Here is a 19124-nt window from a genome sequence, read left to right on the forward strand (position 1 = left end):
GGGCGGAGACCATTCAGGCGAAAATGAGGCACTTAGACTTTGGCAGCAAGATTATCGCTCAACATGTTAAAAAAAACACATATCCACATTTTATGCAATATAATGGGTTTTGATACAAGCAGTTATGTATTATTCAATAAATGTGCATATAGACGCACAGTGAAGTTTATCCCATTTGATATAGGCTGATACAATTCAATTACAGCCGTTCTTTAGTCTTTTAGCAGGACATCTTCATGTAAACCACCTCAGGTAAAACAAACAAACAAACAAAAAACAACAACAACCAAGAATAATAATAATTAAAAAAAACTAATCAAGTTTTTGAGCATGCCCATCCCCCACACTGCTAGTTAGTAGGCCTAGACTTATTTTTGCCTGCGTGGTCATAGCCTGCAATAGATTAATTCCACCCCACCCCACCCCCTTTACTCGGTCATTCAGACATCATCATTGGTTTATGATCCATTCACGTGTTGAACATAGTTTCTTTTTATCATTATTAGTCTGAGCGAATTAGGGTTGAAGGTGGAAGTAAATACAGCAAAAGGATATTTGGTATCAATCGAACCGTAATTTCATGTAGCCTACAGCGCAGATTTGTACCAGAAAAAAGATATACAGCTTTGAATGGACCATGGTATAATGATTATTGGGCCAAAATCGTATATTATCACATATAGATATTAGCTGATATCTCCCATACTGGTAAAAGGATCTTTACCAAACTTAGTGTACTTACTCACCATAAGTTCTTGATTAAAATTAGTAGGTGTTTAATATCTTGGGGTCAAAGGTCAAGGTCACGTGAGGTCATACTTGACATGCAATGTTTGTTTTATACCTCTCAAGCAGATTGAAGGATCCTCATTAAACCCAACACATAGCCTAGAAATCTAGACGCACCCTAGCGGCGGCAAATTCATTTGCTCAGCCTGTATGTCTAGTATCAAACCATAGGGATTTCTATTGGCTGACGCCGTGGACGTCATCCAATCACAGCGCTCTATTTTGTTAGAGTCTTAAGGCGGGCTTAACAGAAAGACGACAGTCCTGCGATGGTAGCAACAAGGTGGCTATGGCGAACGAAGAGCGGTTGTTTGAATCGGCATTGGCGTCAACTTTGGAGGAGTTGGACTTTTCTTTGAAAGTTGAGCAACACAATGCACTTAAGTCATTCCTTTCGAAGAAGGATGTATTTGCCGTTTTGCCGACCGGATACGGTAAAAGTTTACTTCCCGCTCACTGTTTTCATCGCTCTGGCCACGTCATCCTGCTCTTTGTTCTGATTGGTCGTAGCGCTGGCCTATTGCATGCCTAGGCAGTTTGAAAGACAATTCTCTGCCCGCCCCTTGGATTAAGCGAGGTGAATGGTTCAATTCCAGACTATATATTTCAATGATATAGGATGGCCTGCCAGGCTACCCAACACAGTTAATTAAGCCTAAATTAACTGATAAGGCATTAAAGATCATGGGGTCACAGGTAGAGGTTAAAGTTCATAAGGCTATAGCTGGCTGAGGCATAGAATCAACTATCTGAATTGACATTAAAAAAGATTAAGACATTTATTAAAGCAAAACAAACTTTATTTTCTGTATAAAAACAGTTGTTTCAACCTCCACATCTTATTTTAGTATTGTAGTAATAGCCTCTCTGAAATCAGGGGAAATCTAAATAATTTGCTGTTTTAAAAATGCAAACATCTGTGTGAATACCTGTTTTATGAATGATATTGGAGTAAAATACAAAGTTTATTACATAACATTCAGTACATCAATAACAACATTGTAGTTCATTTAGACAAGCTGAATAGCAGAAGTTTTAGATTAAATCCAAACCATTTCTGTCAAACATCTGATAAACATTGTCATCTTGAGCTATTTCCTTCAACTTAAATTATAACGCCAGACAATCGATGTAAATGTCTATGTTGATAGAATAGTGTTAGAAATAAAAACTACCTTTGCATCGCATTGCAATAGTTATACCAGAGACTTTCTAATGAGGAGACACAGCACTCAAAAAATCCTCCATAGAAATGCATAGGGTTAGTTTGTAACGTTGTCTACACATATCCCACCCCTTCCTCGGCAAAACGTCGACATGTGAATACATTGAGCCAATCATGTGGTGTGATGTGAATACATTGAGCCAATCATATGTTGTGTTGTGAATACATCTTCCCAATCAATTGCCGCTTTGGTTGCAAGATTGGTGTCGTTCCATTGTGCTCTCGCGAGAACTCTAGATTTCCAGGGTAGACATTTTCCACGACAGTATCCTGATTGGAGTGCGCTTCTCTGTTTACTTTTCGACGCAGTACTACTAACCGCTGCTAAGAAACTAGTCCCTTAAAATGTTATGCGATCATTGAAATGCAAGGATAGAATAATGTTAGAAATAAAATTATCAACACATTTACATAGACAGTCTGCCGTTATAATTTATTTGTCTGCCGTTATAATGTATTTGCCTGGGTGTACTGTGGAGTGGGTAAGACTGTTTTTAGTGGCAGGCTGACACATACTGATGACTTGCTTAGCACCTGCAAACTCTGCAACTAGAAGGACTGGATGAAACGTGTTGAAAACGGTCTCCACTGATAAATATCACATGCTAACTTGGAAATGAGGTCCTATGTCCAAAATCCTGAACCACCCCTTTAAAAATGTGTTGTTGCCTATAGCAATGCTATAGTAAATCAGCTTTTGCAAGCCAGTGCTACAAGATGACAGCTCACCTCCATTATCTATCTATCTATAACAACATGATTTATTTCTACCAAGCCCCCAGATGGATAATTGCACAAGACTCCAAGATATCAGAATGTCCATATGCCTTAATGATCTATCTGTTTTGGCAACAGAGGTAGCATGGTTATAGCAATAGACCACCACTGAGGTAGTGAACTGGGCATTGTAATACAGCACAAGTAAATTTGTCAAACTACACTCTCAGAAAAAAAGGTTCCACATGGAACCTAAAAAGGTTCCATCCTTTGATACAAATAAGGCACCCTAAATGGTTCCAAATGGAACCTTTTAAAAAGGTTCTATATGATGAACCATCAGGGGTGCCATTATTTTACATTCTAATGGTTCTAAATGGAACCATAACTACCAGGTGTGTTTTATTACTACTAGGCCTACTACTACTTATTATTATTATTATTATTATTAGTAGTAGTAGTAGTTGTATTAGTAGTAGTATTACTTTTATTAATTCATTATTATTCATATTCATTCATTGTGCTAATTAATGAGAAGTAGCGTATGTGTACGAAATGTTAAATACAAATAGACAACATCAATCAAAAATTGACACATCAGTCAAATATCATTCAAATACTGTATTCAGTATTTCTACATTAATTCACATATTCATTGCTTTAGCATATCTTTTATATTACTCGCAAAAAAATGTGTCATAAGACACTCAAAACAACAATAGATACCTATTTACACATTAATTTACATATTCATTGCTTAAACATATCTTCTATATTACTTGCATAAAAAACAGCAATAGTTACATTTTTACAAATGAATACATTTCAAATGATTATAAAACACACTTTATGATAACATTTTTTCCACACGCAACACTGGAGTGGAGGGCTTAGACATAGACAGGTTAAGGCGTCTTTCAAAGAATAGTAATGTGGTGGGCCTCTTTTTGGTACTGAACATCAAAAAGAAAATATAAACAAAATATACAGACAAGGCCTAAGAAGGCATCAATGTCAGGGGAGGGGCCAATGACAAATTTGCATTGGAGGGCATGTGGCACATCCATCTCTCCACTTGCTATTGTGATGCCATCCATCTTTATGGATGCTCTCCTGGCAAGGAGGGGAGTTTCGCCACCCTGGAAGATGATGGTTGGAAACACGCTCAGTGGTTCCTATGCAAATGAGAAATGTACAAGGGATCTCCTGTAAGAGTCTATGATGTGAATTGACAACATAAAGCAATGTTAATTGTAATGTTAAAAACATCAAATACCTCGTCTAAACAATACAGAAACTTGGCATCCTCCTTAAAAAGGGCAGGCAAAATTAGGACAGCAGCACTTTTTTGAAGGTCTGAAATGTCAAAAAAAACAAAGAATGATTTCATTAAAACATAGTTTAATGATCTTATTATTATTAAATAATTGAAGGGTGCAAGGGAAAAGAAGAAGCTGGTGACTTACCATCTGTGTTAGTATCTCGTAGGCTTGACAGCCTCTCCCTCTGACTCCCACTGTCAGCCCCTCTGATGACGTTAGGGGTCAATATACTGAGGGTGTTATGCAGGCTTAGCTCTAAGTCCAGTCCAAACCGCAACTTCATTTCATGATGCATCTACAAATGAACAAACAAAACAACAGAGAAAATTGTAGTTACCAATAAATGGTTATAGAACTTACTCCTGAACAGCACTGAACTCACATTATAGTAATACTACTATAAGACTGTGCTACTCACCAGCTCTGACACCCAAAGAAATTGGAACATCTACATCACCTCCTCAGTTGGCTTTCCCATTTGCTCTACCCTCTTATAGACAGTTTGCCTCGTCCTGTTCATTATATGACTAATATCTGGCTGACGACGGCACAACTAATTGTTTATGGCGTTTATATGCTCTTGAAAGCTGTGGTAGTCCTCCCCAACTGCTTCAAGGTCCAACATAATCTGAAAAAAAAAAAGACATGCAGAGAATGCAAAACGTATGTGAGCAATGATAATATACATTTTCTCAAGTCAGATAGTCTTTCATTCAATCAGAAATAAATAAATAATGTAGCCGGACCTAACTGCTGTATGATTCAACATTTCATTCACAAACATATTACAAACCTGGACGGACAAATAGATAAATAAATATGATAAATAAGTGAATGCTTTATTAAATAGGCACACTTCCTAAAAGCAGAGGGAGGATGATATTACTGTTTTTGTTGATTATTATTTGTTGATTATTTTCTGATTTTTCATGAGTGATGTATTTTTGTATTGTCTCTTTATGATCATTATTAAATTGAACAAAAAAGAGACAAAGAAAAGAAAAAGAAAAATAGTCCTCCATTGTGGGGGGGTGGTGGTGGGATAAAAAAAAAAAAAAAAACATATTACAAACCTCTTGTGTTGGCTCATAATCAGAAGACATCTGGACCCCCACTCTGTACTTTTTTGCTCTCTGAAATTAGCAAAGAGAAATGTGTAATATTAAGATATCTGTACTGACAAACAGTGGCTACTGTGACTAGCTAGCATATAGACATACAGACAAGAAAACAAACGGGCTAAAGACAAGCAAGAATGTAAAAATGGCACCTGATGTCCAGGTGGGTCCTCCAGAGGCATATGGTCCACAATTCTTTGTCTTCTGACACCAAACTTTCTCTTAATCTCCTGCACCGTTGTCAGGTTTATCAAAGGAGACCTTTCCTTTTTGAACTTATTCCTAAGACACTCCAGCAGGGTCTCCTTTGAGTAAAGACATGAATTATGAGACTCAGACAGAGTCAGAGTAGTATAGGAATTCAATTGAGGAATAATGTTTTCCATAACAAAACGTTAAAAAATAACATACATAACCAGATTAGCTGTAGTCATTAAGAAATGGATATCTAGTGATCAGACACCACAGGACATCAGTGTATTTTTTATGGTTTGGGTACCTGAATGAACAATCATTGGAATTAGAATTTTCCTACTCGTGGTTTTAGTAGCAGAGGAGATGCTAAGCGTTATTAAACAATAGGCAGGACAAAAATAACAAAAGTCTATAGGCAGAAAAAAATAACATGTGGTCCTAAAAACCTTCATGAAAAAAATCTCTTTACCAAATCTCTTTACCAGGAGAAATTAATGAAGTATACTCACTGAACCAACGATGATTTGCATAACTTTTCCACCTCTCAAAAACAAGACTGTGTTTCATCAGAGGAAACAGTTGTTCAACCATCATCTCTGTCAACCCCAGCAGTCTTCCCATCAATTTGCTGTTCTGTTAATGCAAGTATGACAATAGACTTTCATTACATTAAATATAATGCAAACAATGCAGAAATCAGGAAGATGCTGATGAAGTAGCTGTAGATGTTGCAAATATTTGGGAAGGTAAAACTTTACATCACAAATTGGACACTTAAAGATAATCGGAGGTAATGGAATTAATGCAATTAAATTGATGGACTGAAGCCATTGACAGACATCTTCATCTAAAATAAAAAAATAAGACATAGAGACATTAAGTACATATTGTAGTGAGTTAGTGAGTTCCATCCTCTTTTAGATGCCTGTATTGTCTTACAGACACCAGAGCCGTAGCGTTAGCTATACAGATGTACTAAATATATTGTAATTTGCAATGAGCCCAGCATGATACATGAACGAGGTTCAACTGGTAGCTAGCTATCTGTATGTGTTTCAGAAGTCTGTTATAGCACTATTGGCTACTGTTAGCTATCCTAACTTGTTGGCTGGGTTTCCTGTAATTTAACTAAACAGTCTGCTAATCAAGTATTAGTTATTGCCAAATCATTTGCATCGTATGTTAGCTGACGTTTGTAGCTGATTACTCTGCGTTGCTTCTATGTTCACTAGCTAGCGACAGCTAGCGCTAGCAGGCTAGCTGTAGATAGCTTTAGCTCAATCGGGGAGAGGGAGGATATTGAACAGTAGTGTCGTTCTACACAAGCTCGAAATCATATAATCGATAGTTGATTTTATTGCCAGGCTGACAAGAAAGTACAAAACTTATCTTAATGATGGATCCAGTAACGTTAGGGTGAATCAATGTCTATGATAGCTAGAAGCTAGCTGCTGCTAACATTATTCAACGAACCTCTAACGTTAACGTTACTACTTCTGATAGCTGACCGTCATGTGTTAACGCCCACCGACGTTTACGGGGAACGTCCCTTGCTTTTGGTTAAAGAAGTATCACTTAATGTTTCGATTGGCAGGCCACACGGGCAATGATTATGAATGGGGAAAAAGCAGAAAAAACTTTGTGTCACTTACCGTTAAATCCACTGCAGCAGAGTGAGCTTCTCCGGGAAAGGGTTCCATAAACGGTCGTTTAAGTTCAAATAATCCTCGCGAGTAAGAAATAGCACCCTTTTCAGGCAAAAGGTTCTATTTATTTGGCAAAGAACCCCCATGGTTCTATTTAGCACCCACAAGAACCCTTTTTTCTAAGAGTGTGTGGACAGAAATAGGCCCCAATTCTGGGAAATACCCAGCCCTGCCCTGGATACATCTCTCAACGTGCGCTCTAAAACATTTGGTTTAAATGGAGATGTAGATCATCACGGGTGCGTTAATAAATCTAAATTGCAGCGAGTTGACACAAATTATTCACTTTGACGAATTTATGTAGTTTCAGTACTAGTTACTTTACTTTGAGCCATACTCTTCCTTACTTGAATCACCTTTGAAAATAGAGGATTGAAGTAGCCTATATGGGTGTTTGGGAATGACTGACTCATGCTTTTTGAGACTGTGAGCAGAAATGTCCCAGCCCGGTGTTTAGGATGCATCATAGACAGGTTATCTTTCAGGTAGCCTATATATTTTCCATTAGAAAACCATCACGTAGCGAACGTGTTGTGGCTAACTCATTTAGCTCCTGTTAGTAGGTTATAGTCATAAGCAAATGAGATGACAATGGAAAGATACAATTAGTGCTGTTATGAATTTACTTGGTAGCCTATAACCGCATTTATGGTTTTCTACAAATACATCAATAATCAAATTGGCCTCCATCACTCAACCAATGCTAACGGTAACATTATTTTACCTACGTCCTAGGCTATTGATATAATTTAAGATTAACGTAGCCTACCCGCAGTAAAAACCAAGCATGTCTGATAAACATTCTCAGATTTATTTCGGCTTCAAGAAGAAATGGGAATTACATGTCATGCAGAAATCATCCTACCCTTATTAGACGTTCTCTGCGGTAAATACAGTCCTTGTAGGAAGCTTATTGTCTTTCCAGCCCACTTTAGATTAACTTCCAACACAATTACGTCTCACTTCCCCGGGGAAGGTGGGCAGGTTGTGTCATTTTACGTCTGATATAAACTTTTAAAATGAGTTTTGGAAAATCAATTTGTGTTAAAGTCCAATGAAATTAATTTTCTTATAGAAAATATTAAGTTCCGAAAATCACAGTTTTTACTTATTGGTAACTCAAAAAAATAAATAAAGAAAAATAAATTAATTTATTGCAGTAAATATAGGTTTAAAAATTAAACGACTTTTTACAGTGCAGATTTGCAGCAAACTTGTGGGTGATTTGTAAGAAACAAATGAGTTCACTAGAATATATTGCCAGAAGTGTGCCAAGGTTGGCCGCTAGTGGCAAACTTCCAGCAAAGTTCTGGCAACAATGAGAAGTTTAGTGGCAAATGTGTTCGCCAGTGATTTACCACCACATTTAACCAATAATGGCAAACTTCCAGTGAACTTCTGGTGACAATGCTATGACATTGCTGCCAATTTGCTGCAACATTCCCAACACTTTACCACAACTGGCAGAAACCTAATTTGCATGTAAAAATATGACTTTGCTGCAAATGCCCGCTAACTGTTCGCCAGGGACCTGAAATTTCTGTAAGGGTGGTATAAGTATTGCATGGCATCAGAAGTAAAGGTCAGCAGGAGCATCACCAAAACCAAACTCTTGGGGGACAGAGACACCTAGTGGTATACATTTTTGAATAAGTCTGTGGAGCTTCCATCTACAGGGAAAGTGAGATGGATCAGATAGAGGTTTCAGACTGCCATTTTAAAATGTTCCAATGTTATTTGAAGACAGTATACTGCTGTGCTGGTTCCCATTAACACTTATAGAATAGCCTATATGAATTTCAGGGGTTCCTGTGTACAGAGGTAATTATTATATAAAACACTGCATAAGTTTTAATAATGTACATAAAATAAAAAATAAACCCAAACACACAGGAAGTGCCACCTGACCCTGTCTGTCAATATTAACTGGTCTTATTGATCTGGTCTTATTGACCGGCTTTGTGATGTAGGCCTATGTTGATGTTGACCTCTCACTGTGACCTGTGAATGGAATATGACAGTTACAATTACAACAGACTCTTCTCTGACTTTTAATAAGCAAGTCAACAGCGTTGTCAAGGGAAGTTTTTACCAACTTAGGACAATAGCAAAGCTCAAGTCTTCTCTCTCCTACAGTGATTTAGAAATCCTTATACATGCCTTTATTTCCTCTAGGCTTGATTATTGCAACTCACTGTATGTAGGTGTAACTAAATCTACTCTAAACAGACTCCAGCTGGTCCAAAATGCCACAGCCAGATTACTGACTGGATCTAAGAAACGTGACCACATTTCACCTGTGTTGGCTAAACTGCACTGGCTTCCTGTGGAACAAAGAATTAATTTCAAAATTCTTCTGTTTGTTTTCAAAGCTTTACATGGTTTAGCACCTCAGTATTTATGTGATCTTTTAATTCCTTACTGTCCTCCTAGACCTCTTCGATCATCTTCCCAGTGTCTTCTTTGTGTTCCTTCTGCCTCTCTTAAATCCAAAGGTGACAGAGCTTTCTCTGTCTATGCTCCCCAGCTTTGGAGTAGCCTTCCTGTTGTTGTGAAATCCTCCCCCACTATTAGTAGTTTTAAATCCAACCTAAAGACCTACCTCTTCTCCCTAGCTTTTAACACTGCCTGACTCCCTCACCTCTCCCTTTTTTATATATATATGTTTATATGTATGTATATGTATTATTGTTATCAGGGTAGGAATTTTACGGCGGCCACGACGGCCCCTTGCGTTGGCCGTGACGCCCCTTTGAAAATCAGAGGTTTACAGGCCACGGTGACCTTGGTGCCCCCTTCTTTAAATATTCGGCTTTGCGTCCTACTAATAGCGATATATATTTAGCCTATGGCCTGTCAAAACAATCTTAGCATTCACAGCGCAAATTACGCAGTGGAGAAAGTGACAGCGCAAGAAAGAGTGCGTCCAAATTCACCCATTCTTCTCAGTTGAACTACTCGCAAAGTTGCCTACTCATCACACAGATATGACAAGTATCACACAAAAGAGCTTTTTCTCAGTTTTTAAACGATGTTAGCCGCTAATTGCTGTGGTGAACGGTTCGCGAGAAAAGTGAATAATATCATTCAATTTAATCATAAATTCTACTGAAGGTTTTGCGTCCATCTCCCTACCCATTCATCTCGGTGGAATACTTCACGAACCCTTTGTTTAACATATGACAAACCATATATCAGAATAAACAGCAGACCTTACCGAACAGAAAGGTGTAAAGCAATCCCCTGTACAGTTAGCCGTTCAAGAGTAATCCCGCTTTGAATTTGCAGTAAATTTCAACATACATGCATGTCTCCAAATTTGGGATTTAAGTTTTACACTGTGGTTAAATTGTTCCACATTATTTCATAACGGGCCAAATACAAAATAAATATTACAAATGTCGCCTAGATATCGGTAAATCAGAGGACAGCTGACTAAGAGTTTGTGAAAGTAGCCTTAATGATCACAATATGCTAACCATGCATCTAGGCTATTTAAGTTTCTTAAAGCTGAGCTGTGCTTAAATTGTTCAATACATGATTTCATAACAGGCCAAATATAAAATAAATGTTAAATATAGCCTAGATATCTGTAGATATTAGATGATCAGATGATTTACAGTTATATGTAATATGTCATGTTTCTGTAATGTTTCATACAGTGATGCAGGTCTACTGCAGTGAATACAACTTTGATCATTTTTATAGCCTACTACTGTATTAACTTTGGCCTTGGTGCCCTGACATGTGGCCTTTGTGCCCCCCACCAAATATGCCCAACTGAAAGCCAAGTGGCCTTGCCCCCAGAATGGTGAAATTCCAAGCCTGATTGTTATTATTATTTTTCTTCTTATTATTATTATTATTATTTTTATTTTTATTATTATTATTATTATTTTATGTAAAGCACTTTGGTGCAATGCTGCTTTGAAATGTGCTATATAAATAAATTTGACTTGACTTGACTTGACAATTGACATAACAGTAATGTAAAACTATAGCCTGACGAGCCAGACCCACATTAAAATGTAGGTTCTGGGCAGGATAATCGGTTGTCTTTCAAATTCCCTCTGCACGCAATAGGACAGCGCTATGAGTCCCATGCGTTTTCCCACCAGCAGAGCTAGTTGGCTAGTTCAAACTCGTCTCACACTGTTGGCCAACAGCAACATCCATCTTCTTTGTTTTCAAATAGCAGGGAATTCAAGCCAAACCGTTGCAACTCTGCCATCAATCATTATGTTAAGTCTGCCTAACAACTCTATACACGATTTGATTGGCCTGATAGAAGTTTTTCGAGCTCACAAGCCAACGGAGAGTTGCTAGACTAGCCTCTAGATTTCTAGGCTAGTAAAACTAGGGTTCATATGTGAACAGGTGAAACAGATATTGTGCAAACAAATGCTGACACAGAAAAAAAATGGTGATGGTTACTGTTATTGCACCATCTGCAATGTCAGACATGTTGGGTAATAAAACACTATGAGGAAGCTCCTGTCTATGGCATGATAAGTGGTGTACAGCTTTAGGAAGTGAAGCAGCTGTAGATTTGTGGTAGGGTTGATGGCTCTGCTAGCAATATGTCAAATAGGCCTACTGCAGTCTGGGGAACTTCAATTTATATCCTCAATGAAGTTGCTGTCATTACAGTAACAGTAGCCTAAGGTCTTTCCTAAGTTAGAATAAAATGTCAGAATGTGAGATATGTATACATTTTCAGATATTTATAAACAGGCCATGTGATATCGTGCCAGTTCCACACAACTCCATTCCGTCATGGCACGTTGTATGGGGGTTAACATGTCCAAACATGGCACCAAGTGCCACTGCTTTTATTGTGCTCGGGCAAGGGTGTTCAGGCAGTGAGATGTGAGTCTTTTTAAAGAAGGAAACCTTTGAACACAGGGTTGCACAGCAATAATCACCCAACAGACAAGGCAGGACAGACGCCCTGGAACATTCTCCAGAAGTTGGTCAGAAATTTCAGTAGGCTGCTGGCAGTGTATCAATATAGGGGGAAGCTTTGAAAAGCGGTGTTGCAGCAACAGGTGTAAATGTTTGTTGTTGTGAAATGGCTTGGCACACACTAAAACCTGGAGCATAAAAGTGTGAGGAGACCCACAGCTGTCAGTCAAACAAACCTTTGACATCTGAAACATGGAGGCAGCCATGGGTCTGGAAGAGAGCTTTCAGGGGGGAAACAAGTGGATGAGGAGTGTCAAATGAGTGCCACCTACTGCACAGTTTTAACACTGCAGCTGCAGTAAATCTTGAATGCCCTTTAAATTCCTGACACTGATGAATTATGCATTCATTACGGCAGATTGAGGGGTGATTCAGGACAGACTTCTAAAAGTTTGAGATGAGCACTATCAACTCTCCAGATCTGTAGGTCACCAACAGTATTTTATATCCTGTCTCAGATGAAAGTTCACTTTAAACAATGATGACAGGGGAGCGTGAGGCGGGATTCTTGCACAGAGCAGCATTTTCAACTTCACAGGGCTTTGAAGTGTGTCCTCATCAGTTTCGCTTCACATATTTCCTCACTGTGAGAATGTGAAGTCAGCAACCTCCATGGCTGCTAAATACCCTAGCATGCATTTGTTCAAATGTACAGCTTTGAAGTAAAAACAGAGACAACTCACAAGCCCATTATTCAGAAGCTCAGACCTGGATGTCAGATGCATGTACAGTAAACCACACCACCCACGTCATAAAACTGACACAACAGACAGCACAATTAATGTCTTTACATGACAACAAATCACTCTCGCTGTCAGTCAACGCAATATATTGTCAAACCGCCCCACAACTGGCATCAGCATTAAATAACGACACACAGCCCTGAATAATATCGTATTAACTTGCATTACATGTCAGGTAAGTCCTGCCCGTTTCCCCACAAGCGTGACAGCTGTGGGTGAAGCGGCAGCAGCAGCAATAGTAGCAGCAGCAGCAGCTGCAGCAGGGTGGTGTAGTGGAGTGTGACTTTGGTTATTTATGAAGTACTTCTTTTCTTGCTTTGATGGAGTCACCTTAGTGGGGGCTGGACTGGCACTGCAAGGTCAGGCCTGGACAGAGCAGCTCAGAAAGAGCAGCTCCATTCCTTATCCCATCAGATGGGAAATCACTGGATGCCGCAGGTTCACCGCCTAGGCAGGCGTTAAGCAAAGTCACAAATCTTGTTGTGGCAGTGACAGGCCTTTAAAAGCGGTTGCGGCTGCTATTCTCAGTAGAGAGAAGAAGGAGGAGGTCTGTAGGTCCTCAGTGGTCTTTTTACTGAACTTGGGCTCAACTTTTGACTTGTCCACTAACAGAGGCAAGATGGATCTTGGGCAGGCGAATTAGGAGTTATAGCCCAGGGCTAATCAAAGGGATTGGTTACTCATAGTGGTAAGTGTCTGCGTTCCTAATTCCGCTGTGCCTTCATTCATCATGCCACATGTTAATTAGTATCCCCTTTTTCTCAGGTCTGACATATGGTTCAAAGTCCACACAGATAAGAGAGTGTACAACTACAATAAATATTCTGTTGTAAAGGTAGGTCACTTGGATATTAAATGTGATTTACCAAATGTTTAGATTACTGTATAATATTTAACTCAATTTATGAAATCATGGTAACCTGATGGCTGTTTCAATACACCAGCAATCATTCACGTTATGACAAATTCCAAAGGGGTAATTGATTAGAATCTGTCCAACTGTATAAACCATGACTGCAGTAATATAATAAATATTTGCAGTAATATTATAATCGGATAAGAGATTAATCATATCATTTCATTCATGCTCCTAAAAAAGGCATGTGTCCGAGTTTCTCAAAGATTTGAATTAGTGCGCAGCCCCATAGACTCTTCTGGATTGACATTGATAGATTCACTCATCAGTGAATCCAAAATTGTGATTATGGCTGTCTCTGTGAACTGAAACAATCACTTGAAAACAATCCAATGCTCTGCCTGTGAGTAAAGCAGCAGTATTGACAAACGTTCAGGCTCCAAATGCATGAGAGGGGTGCATTGTAAATCCTTGCTCCCCAATACCCCACTCAATAAAGGGGTAATCTCTAAAATGGAGCTGCATCGACCTTCTTCCAACCGACTGACCTCATAATGACCCGCTTCTCATAACTCATAATGCCAGGTGGCTATCTGAATATGCGCGGAGCTGTACACTTTTAATGAATGAAGGCCACAGACCATTGGTCAGTATCGCAGTGTCCTTTGGGTGGGCCACTGTGGTTGCTATGAGTTTGTGTTGACAGCGGTCTTTCTGCGCACCAGCAGGTATGTTTTTCATGAAGGTTATATTATGTGGCAGCACACGGCATAATTGTGTCAATCCATCAAACTGCCGAATTAGACAAAGCCGTTTTGTGTGAAGTTGAATGGGAGGGATGTCTGCATGGAGGAGTTGATTTTCATGCAACTGTGTTGTGGGAATACTGTTTTAATTGCTATGTTCATTTGGACTAAAGATGAGAGGCAGAGATTCTTCTTAGAAGCAGAAAAGGGCTAGTATTCAGAAAACAGCTAAATGCATCTCTGTTGTCACACTACGTCTGACTGTATAAAATCTTTGTGCTAAGGATATGCATCAGAGGTATGCCTTTTCTATTTTTATCTTCTTTCATGAGCAGCCCAGTGTAGCTGAAATATACAGTCGTATTTCTTGATTTTTCAGAAGACTACAAATGACAAAGTAATAGTTATTGTGTTAAGTAGAATATCTCATGAATTCATTGATTCATGAATGAGATAGTCAAAATGTATACATCTAAATATTTGAACTATTTGTATCTTTAAAAGCAATTCAAAACAGAGCCTTGTGTAATTTACAAAGCCACTCAAAGCCATTTGGTGACATGAGATTCATTGTATGGGTCGGTGAAGGTGTCAAAGATGACCTCTTAAAGTGTCCAAAATTCTGTATGTGCTGTAGATCCTTTCGGCAGACTCATCGGAGTCCCTCTTCCAGCCAGTGCCAACACCACCGAGGAGGTTCAGGGAAGATGTTCTTTGTTGCGGGAAACAAGGCTGGACAAGGCTCAGGAAGTGATAAAAAGTAAATCCCTGTGTGTTTGGCTACGATTCTTTTATTGAAATTATAGGTATACATCCTCTTATAAACGAATGCTGGCACAGCACTATCAACATCTGAATTAATCTGTGTATTAAATATGTTTAGCTATCTGTTAAATGAGGTGGCATCAGAAGGATGTAAATATAGTGAGAACAAAGTACAAGCTCATTGCTAAAGCAGCAGATATGTCACCCTCTCAAACCTGAGCTTTTTAAGTGATCCATTTATGGATCTAAACTACACTGTATCAATATTTCATTGTTTTATATTTTCCTTGTTGGAGACTTAAATAGTATGCAAATAGTATGTAAATAGAAATAGTATGTGTCATCATAGAGGAGTAGAAGCGAAATAATATTAGTCAGAATTTGAATAAACACGTAAATAACTGCCGTATGACTGGAATGAGACGTCATTAATCCGTCATCTGGACTCTTAAACCTGTCTCAGGAGCATCTATCAGAAGTTTCGCGGCTATGAGCTGATGGACAAGCGGCGGACGGAGACGGCTCTGAAGGCGGGCGAGGACAGGGCCATCTTCCTGGGCCTCAGCATGATGCTGTGCTCCGTCATGATGTACTTCCTGCTTGGCATCACAATGGTGCGCTCGTACGCAGAGAGGTGAGGGACCACTGTACTTACAGTGGTGGCAGTTTTCTACCACACACATCTCATGGCTAGATGAAAACTGGCAGGATGCCACACATTGGGGTGGCCATCCATTGTAGAGTGATCTTGCTTTAGAGCTTAGATCGGGCCCAAAAAATCAAGCCCGACCCTACCCGAGCCCGTGCACATTGTGCCCGAGCCCGACCCGGCCCGACACATTAACTGTAATGATGAGCCCGAGTCCGATTTAAACCCGACATTTTTTAAATACGTGGGCCATTATAACTGACGTTCTCAACTACAATTCCGAGCTGTTTGAGCTACAGAAATCCGTTTAGAATTATATTAATGAATAATGTAACGGAGGATGAAGAATGTAGGCTAAACTATGTTTATTCAGGATGGAATGGATTGCAAATGAATCCGAATGAAGAAACGTCACTTACAACGTAAAATTCTGTCCCTGCAGCAAAACTCGCATTTCTCTGTGAGGGCTTGCCTCGCTCTCAGGTGTATGCTTGGAGAAGTGACATAAGAGGACATTGAAGGCTGGCTATCATTATTTCTGTCATGGCAAGCCTGCTTCATGTTCATCTTAAAGTCTTTTTGCTGTGTGGTGAACATCGTGCGCACTTAATGCACGCAACAAAGCATACCTTACAAATGCATACCTCCGACTTTTCTCCAAACTTGATCGAAGTTATTTCTCCTGTTTTATTTTTTTTTCTTTACATCTTCAAGTTTCACGTTGCACTTAAGCTACACAATAGGCCTACAGCACAGCATGTGATGCGTGCGAGTGGAGAAGCTGCGCATGACACGTGTTGCGCAGATGACATTACAAATTACATTTTGTAACTCTGAGCCTAACTTGTATAACGTTGTATACACTTATTACTTAGGCCTACTTTGATAAATATATAATATTTCTGAGTCTGACTATGGCATAGCTTTAGCTCCCCACCCAAGTAGGCTAATGATTTAAAAAAAAAAAAAATGCTTAATCAAGGACCCGGCCAGGCCCGGCCCGAGGATAGTGGCTGGAAATATCGGGTCGGGCCGGGTCAAATTCGGGCTCGGGCAGAGAATCTAAACTCTATCTTGCTTGCATGCCTAATCAGTAAATTAATCATCATTGTGGTTCATCATGGAATAGAATAAATCAAGACTGTAATGGTATGTAGCATTATCTGACATTGAAATTCTTTCCAATGCTGTCTGTGCGTTGACCATGGTATTGATAGGGTATTTACAGTATGTGTATCACATAATTAGATTAAAAAATGAAGTTGCTAAATAGCCTCTCCCCTTGGGCAGCGTGTGGACAGAGGAGACGGTATGTACCGTGCTGAACTCCACCATCATGGCTGACATCAACTGCTCCTACAACTGCGGTGTGGACTGCTGGCGCAGCTCAAAGTTCCCCTGCCTGCAGGTGTACGTCAGCGTCAACGCCTCAGACCGAGTGGCCCTGCTGTCCCACAACGAGGACGTGCTTGAGAAGAACTCTGAGGTGAGGCTGCGTGGACGGACAGGGCCGGAGGAGAGACATGCCTCACTGCAGCATCCCTCCCTCCCGCTGCACGTCCAGTGTCCTTGGTAGTAATGCAGATCAAGCTTTGAATGCTAAGATGCTGCTTTTGCGAATTTGGTTCTAGTTTATTCCACTTCAGTGTAGAGGGGTGGGTAGGGGGTACACTTGGTGTTGCATTTTTAAATGAATGTGTGATTTATTCAACTTTTCAAAATAGATTGAAATGTACAATGTCCCTGTTTTGTCCCTAATTTACATTTGGCCACATACACTGTGAAGACTCAATGAGATATGTGTCCTTGACGCGCACGCGCGTGCGCGCACACACACACACACACACACACACACACACACACACACACACACACACACACACACACACACACACACACACACACACACACACACACACACACACACACACAATAACACAATTCAATTCTATACTTCTGTTTAATAGCAATCAAAGCCACAGTATAAAGTTGTAAATGGCCTGCCAGCTTTACTAGTCAGATGTACATGCCAGAAATGGTACACTGAAATGAGCACATGGTAACTACAATCTATTCCAGTCCACAAACACACCAGCCACTCATCTATTTCTGTTTTCAACCACAACAAAAGGACTCCAGCCTCGCCTTTAGTTGTTGTCATGATGATGAGATGGATGCTCTTTATTGCTGTTGTTCTCTCAGTGCTTCTACGTGCCAAAGTGCCAGAAGGAGCAGACGGTGATGCACACGCTCATCGTGGACATCGGCGAGCGGCTGCGGGCACAGCAGCAGGTGCCGTGCTTCCACGACCCATTGGAACGCCAGGAGGCGGTTCTGCTGACCCAGCTGTACGGCCGCGCCGCCGTCTTCCAGTCGCTCTTCTGGCCCTCCTGCATGCTGGCGGGGGGCCTGCTCATCATCCTCATGGTGAAGCTCACACAGTACCTCTCCATCCTGTGCGAGCAAATTGGCAAGATCAGCAAGTAAAGACAGGCAGGGCAGGCACAATGGACAGGAGCAGTGGCACTGGCAGAGGTGCAGAAGGCCACTAGGCAGTGCTGTACAAAGGGGAAAGACAGTCTTTTAAGGCTATTTTCATTTCCCTTTGTGATACAGAGGGCTGGTGTATCCCCTGTTGGCATAGGAATTGTATATGTCTGGTTTAACAGGGACTCAACAACATACTACCTCCAGGTTTTGTTAAGAATTTTTAAATTTGCTGAATTTGAACATAATATGTGGGGAAATTAAATGAACCACATTTGGCACATAGTATACACAAGAATTAAAGATAATTTAGAGACAAATATGCTGAATTTTAACATTTATGGGAAATTAAATAAACCACATTTGGCACCAGGCAGCACTAACCAGTTAAAGGAACCGTATGTAAGAAATTCAATTCAATTAATCATAAAATGGCCCTGATTTGTCACTAGACATTAGGAAATCATGCTAATTTCAAATACTTATATCACTGACAACAGTAGTCCGGCCAGGATATCCTCATTTAAAAAAGTGAAGTTGCAGCCCTCAACTGATGTTGATGTTTAAATATTTGTGTTTTAGCCTGAGTGTTTCGGCATCTGGGTTGCCAGCTCTGCTCTAGTTACCACATCTGCAGTGTACACCGCTCTACAGTATTTTGAAAGTGATTGTAGTACAGGTTTTGGCCAAAATCCTACATACGGTTCCTTTAAACTACCCCGGTATATTTTTCCCTAGTACATGTTCAGGTCTCAGTTCTAGTGTCTTTTAAAAGATCACCTCATCATGACATAACAAGGCAGAATAAGGCTTTCAGAGTGATTTTGCATTGTCCAAAAAT

The 19124-nt window shown here is 39.9% G+C and overlaps 1 protein-coding gene and 1 long non-coding RNA gene across 3 annotated transcripts; one reads left to right on the forward strand and one right to left on the reverse strand.

Annotated features, from left to right (window-relative positions):
- Positions 1–3337: 3337 nt before the first annotated feature.
- Positions 3338–6869, reverse strand: LOC125308417. Of its 2 annotated transcripts, XR_007195874.1 has the most exons (8): positions 5876–6869; positions 5583–5670; positions 5324–5476; positions 5127–5186; positions 4472–4681; positions 4198–4348; positions 4008–4087; positions 3338–3906 (listed from the first exon to the last, which is right to left on the reverse strand). It is a non-coding gene; the product is annotated as an uncharacterized LOC125308417 (long non-coding RNA). The 2 variants fall into 2 exon arrangements; XR_007195875.1 differs by lacking the exon at positions 5583–5670 and having other exon boundaries at positions 5876–6867.
- Positions 6870–14973: 8104 nt separating this feature from the next.
- Positions 14974–18746, forward strand: kcnmb2 (potassium large conductance calcium-activated channel, subfamily M, beta member 2). Its single transcript, XM_048258592.1, has 4 exons — positions 14974–15142; positions 15611–15781; positions 17087–17282; positions 17999–18746. The coding sequence occupies exons 1-4, from the start codon at positions 15009–15011 to the stop codon at positions 18281–18283; spliced, it is 786 nt and encodes a 261-aa protein (XP_048114549.1). The 5' UTR covers positions 14974–15008; the 3' UTR covers positions 18284–18746.
- The last annotated feature ends 378 nt before the right edge of the window (positions 18747–19124 follow it).

Source organism: Alosa alosa, chromosome 1 (genome assembly GCF_017589495.1).
Source record: "Alosa alosa isolate M-15738 ecotype Scorff River chromosome 1, AALO_Geno_1.1, whole genome shotgun sequence".
Classification (NCBI taxonomy): Eukaryota; Metazoa; Chordata; class Actinopteri; order Clupeiformes; family Clupeidae; genus Alosa; species Alosa alosa.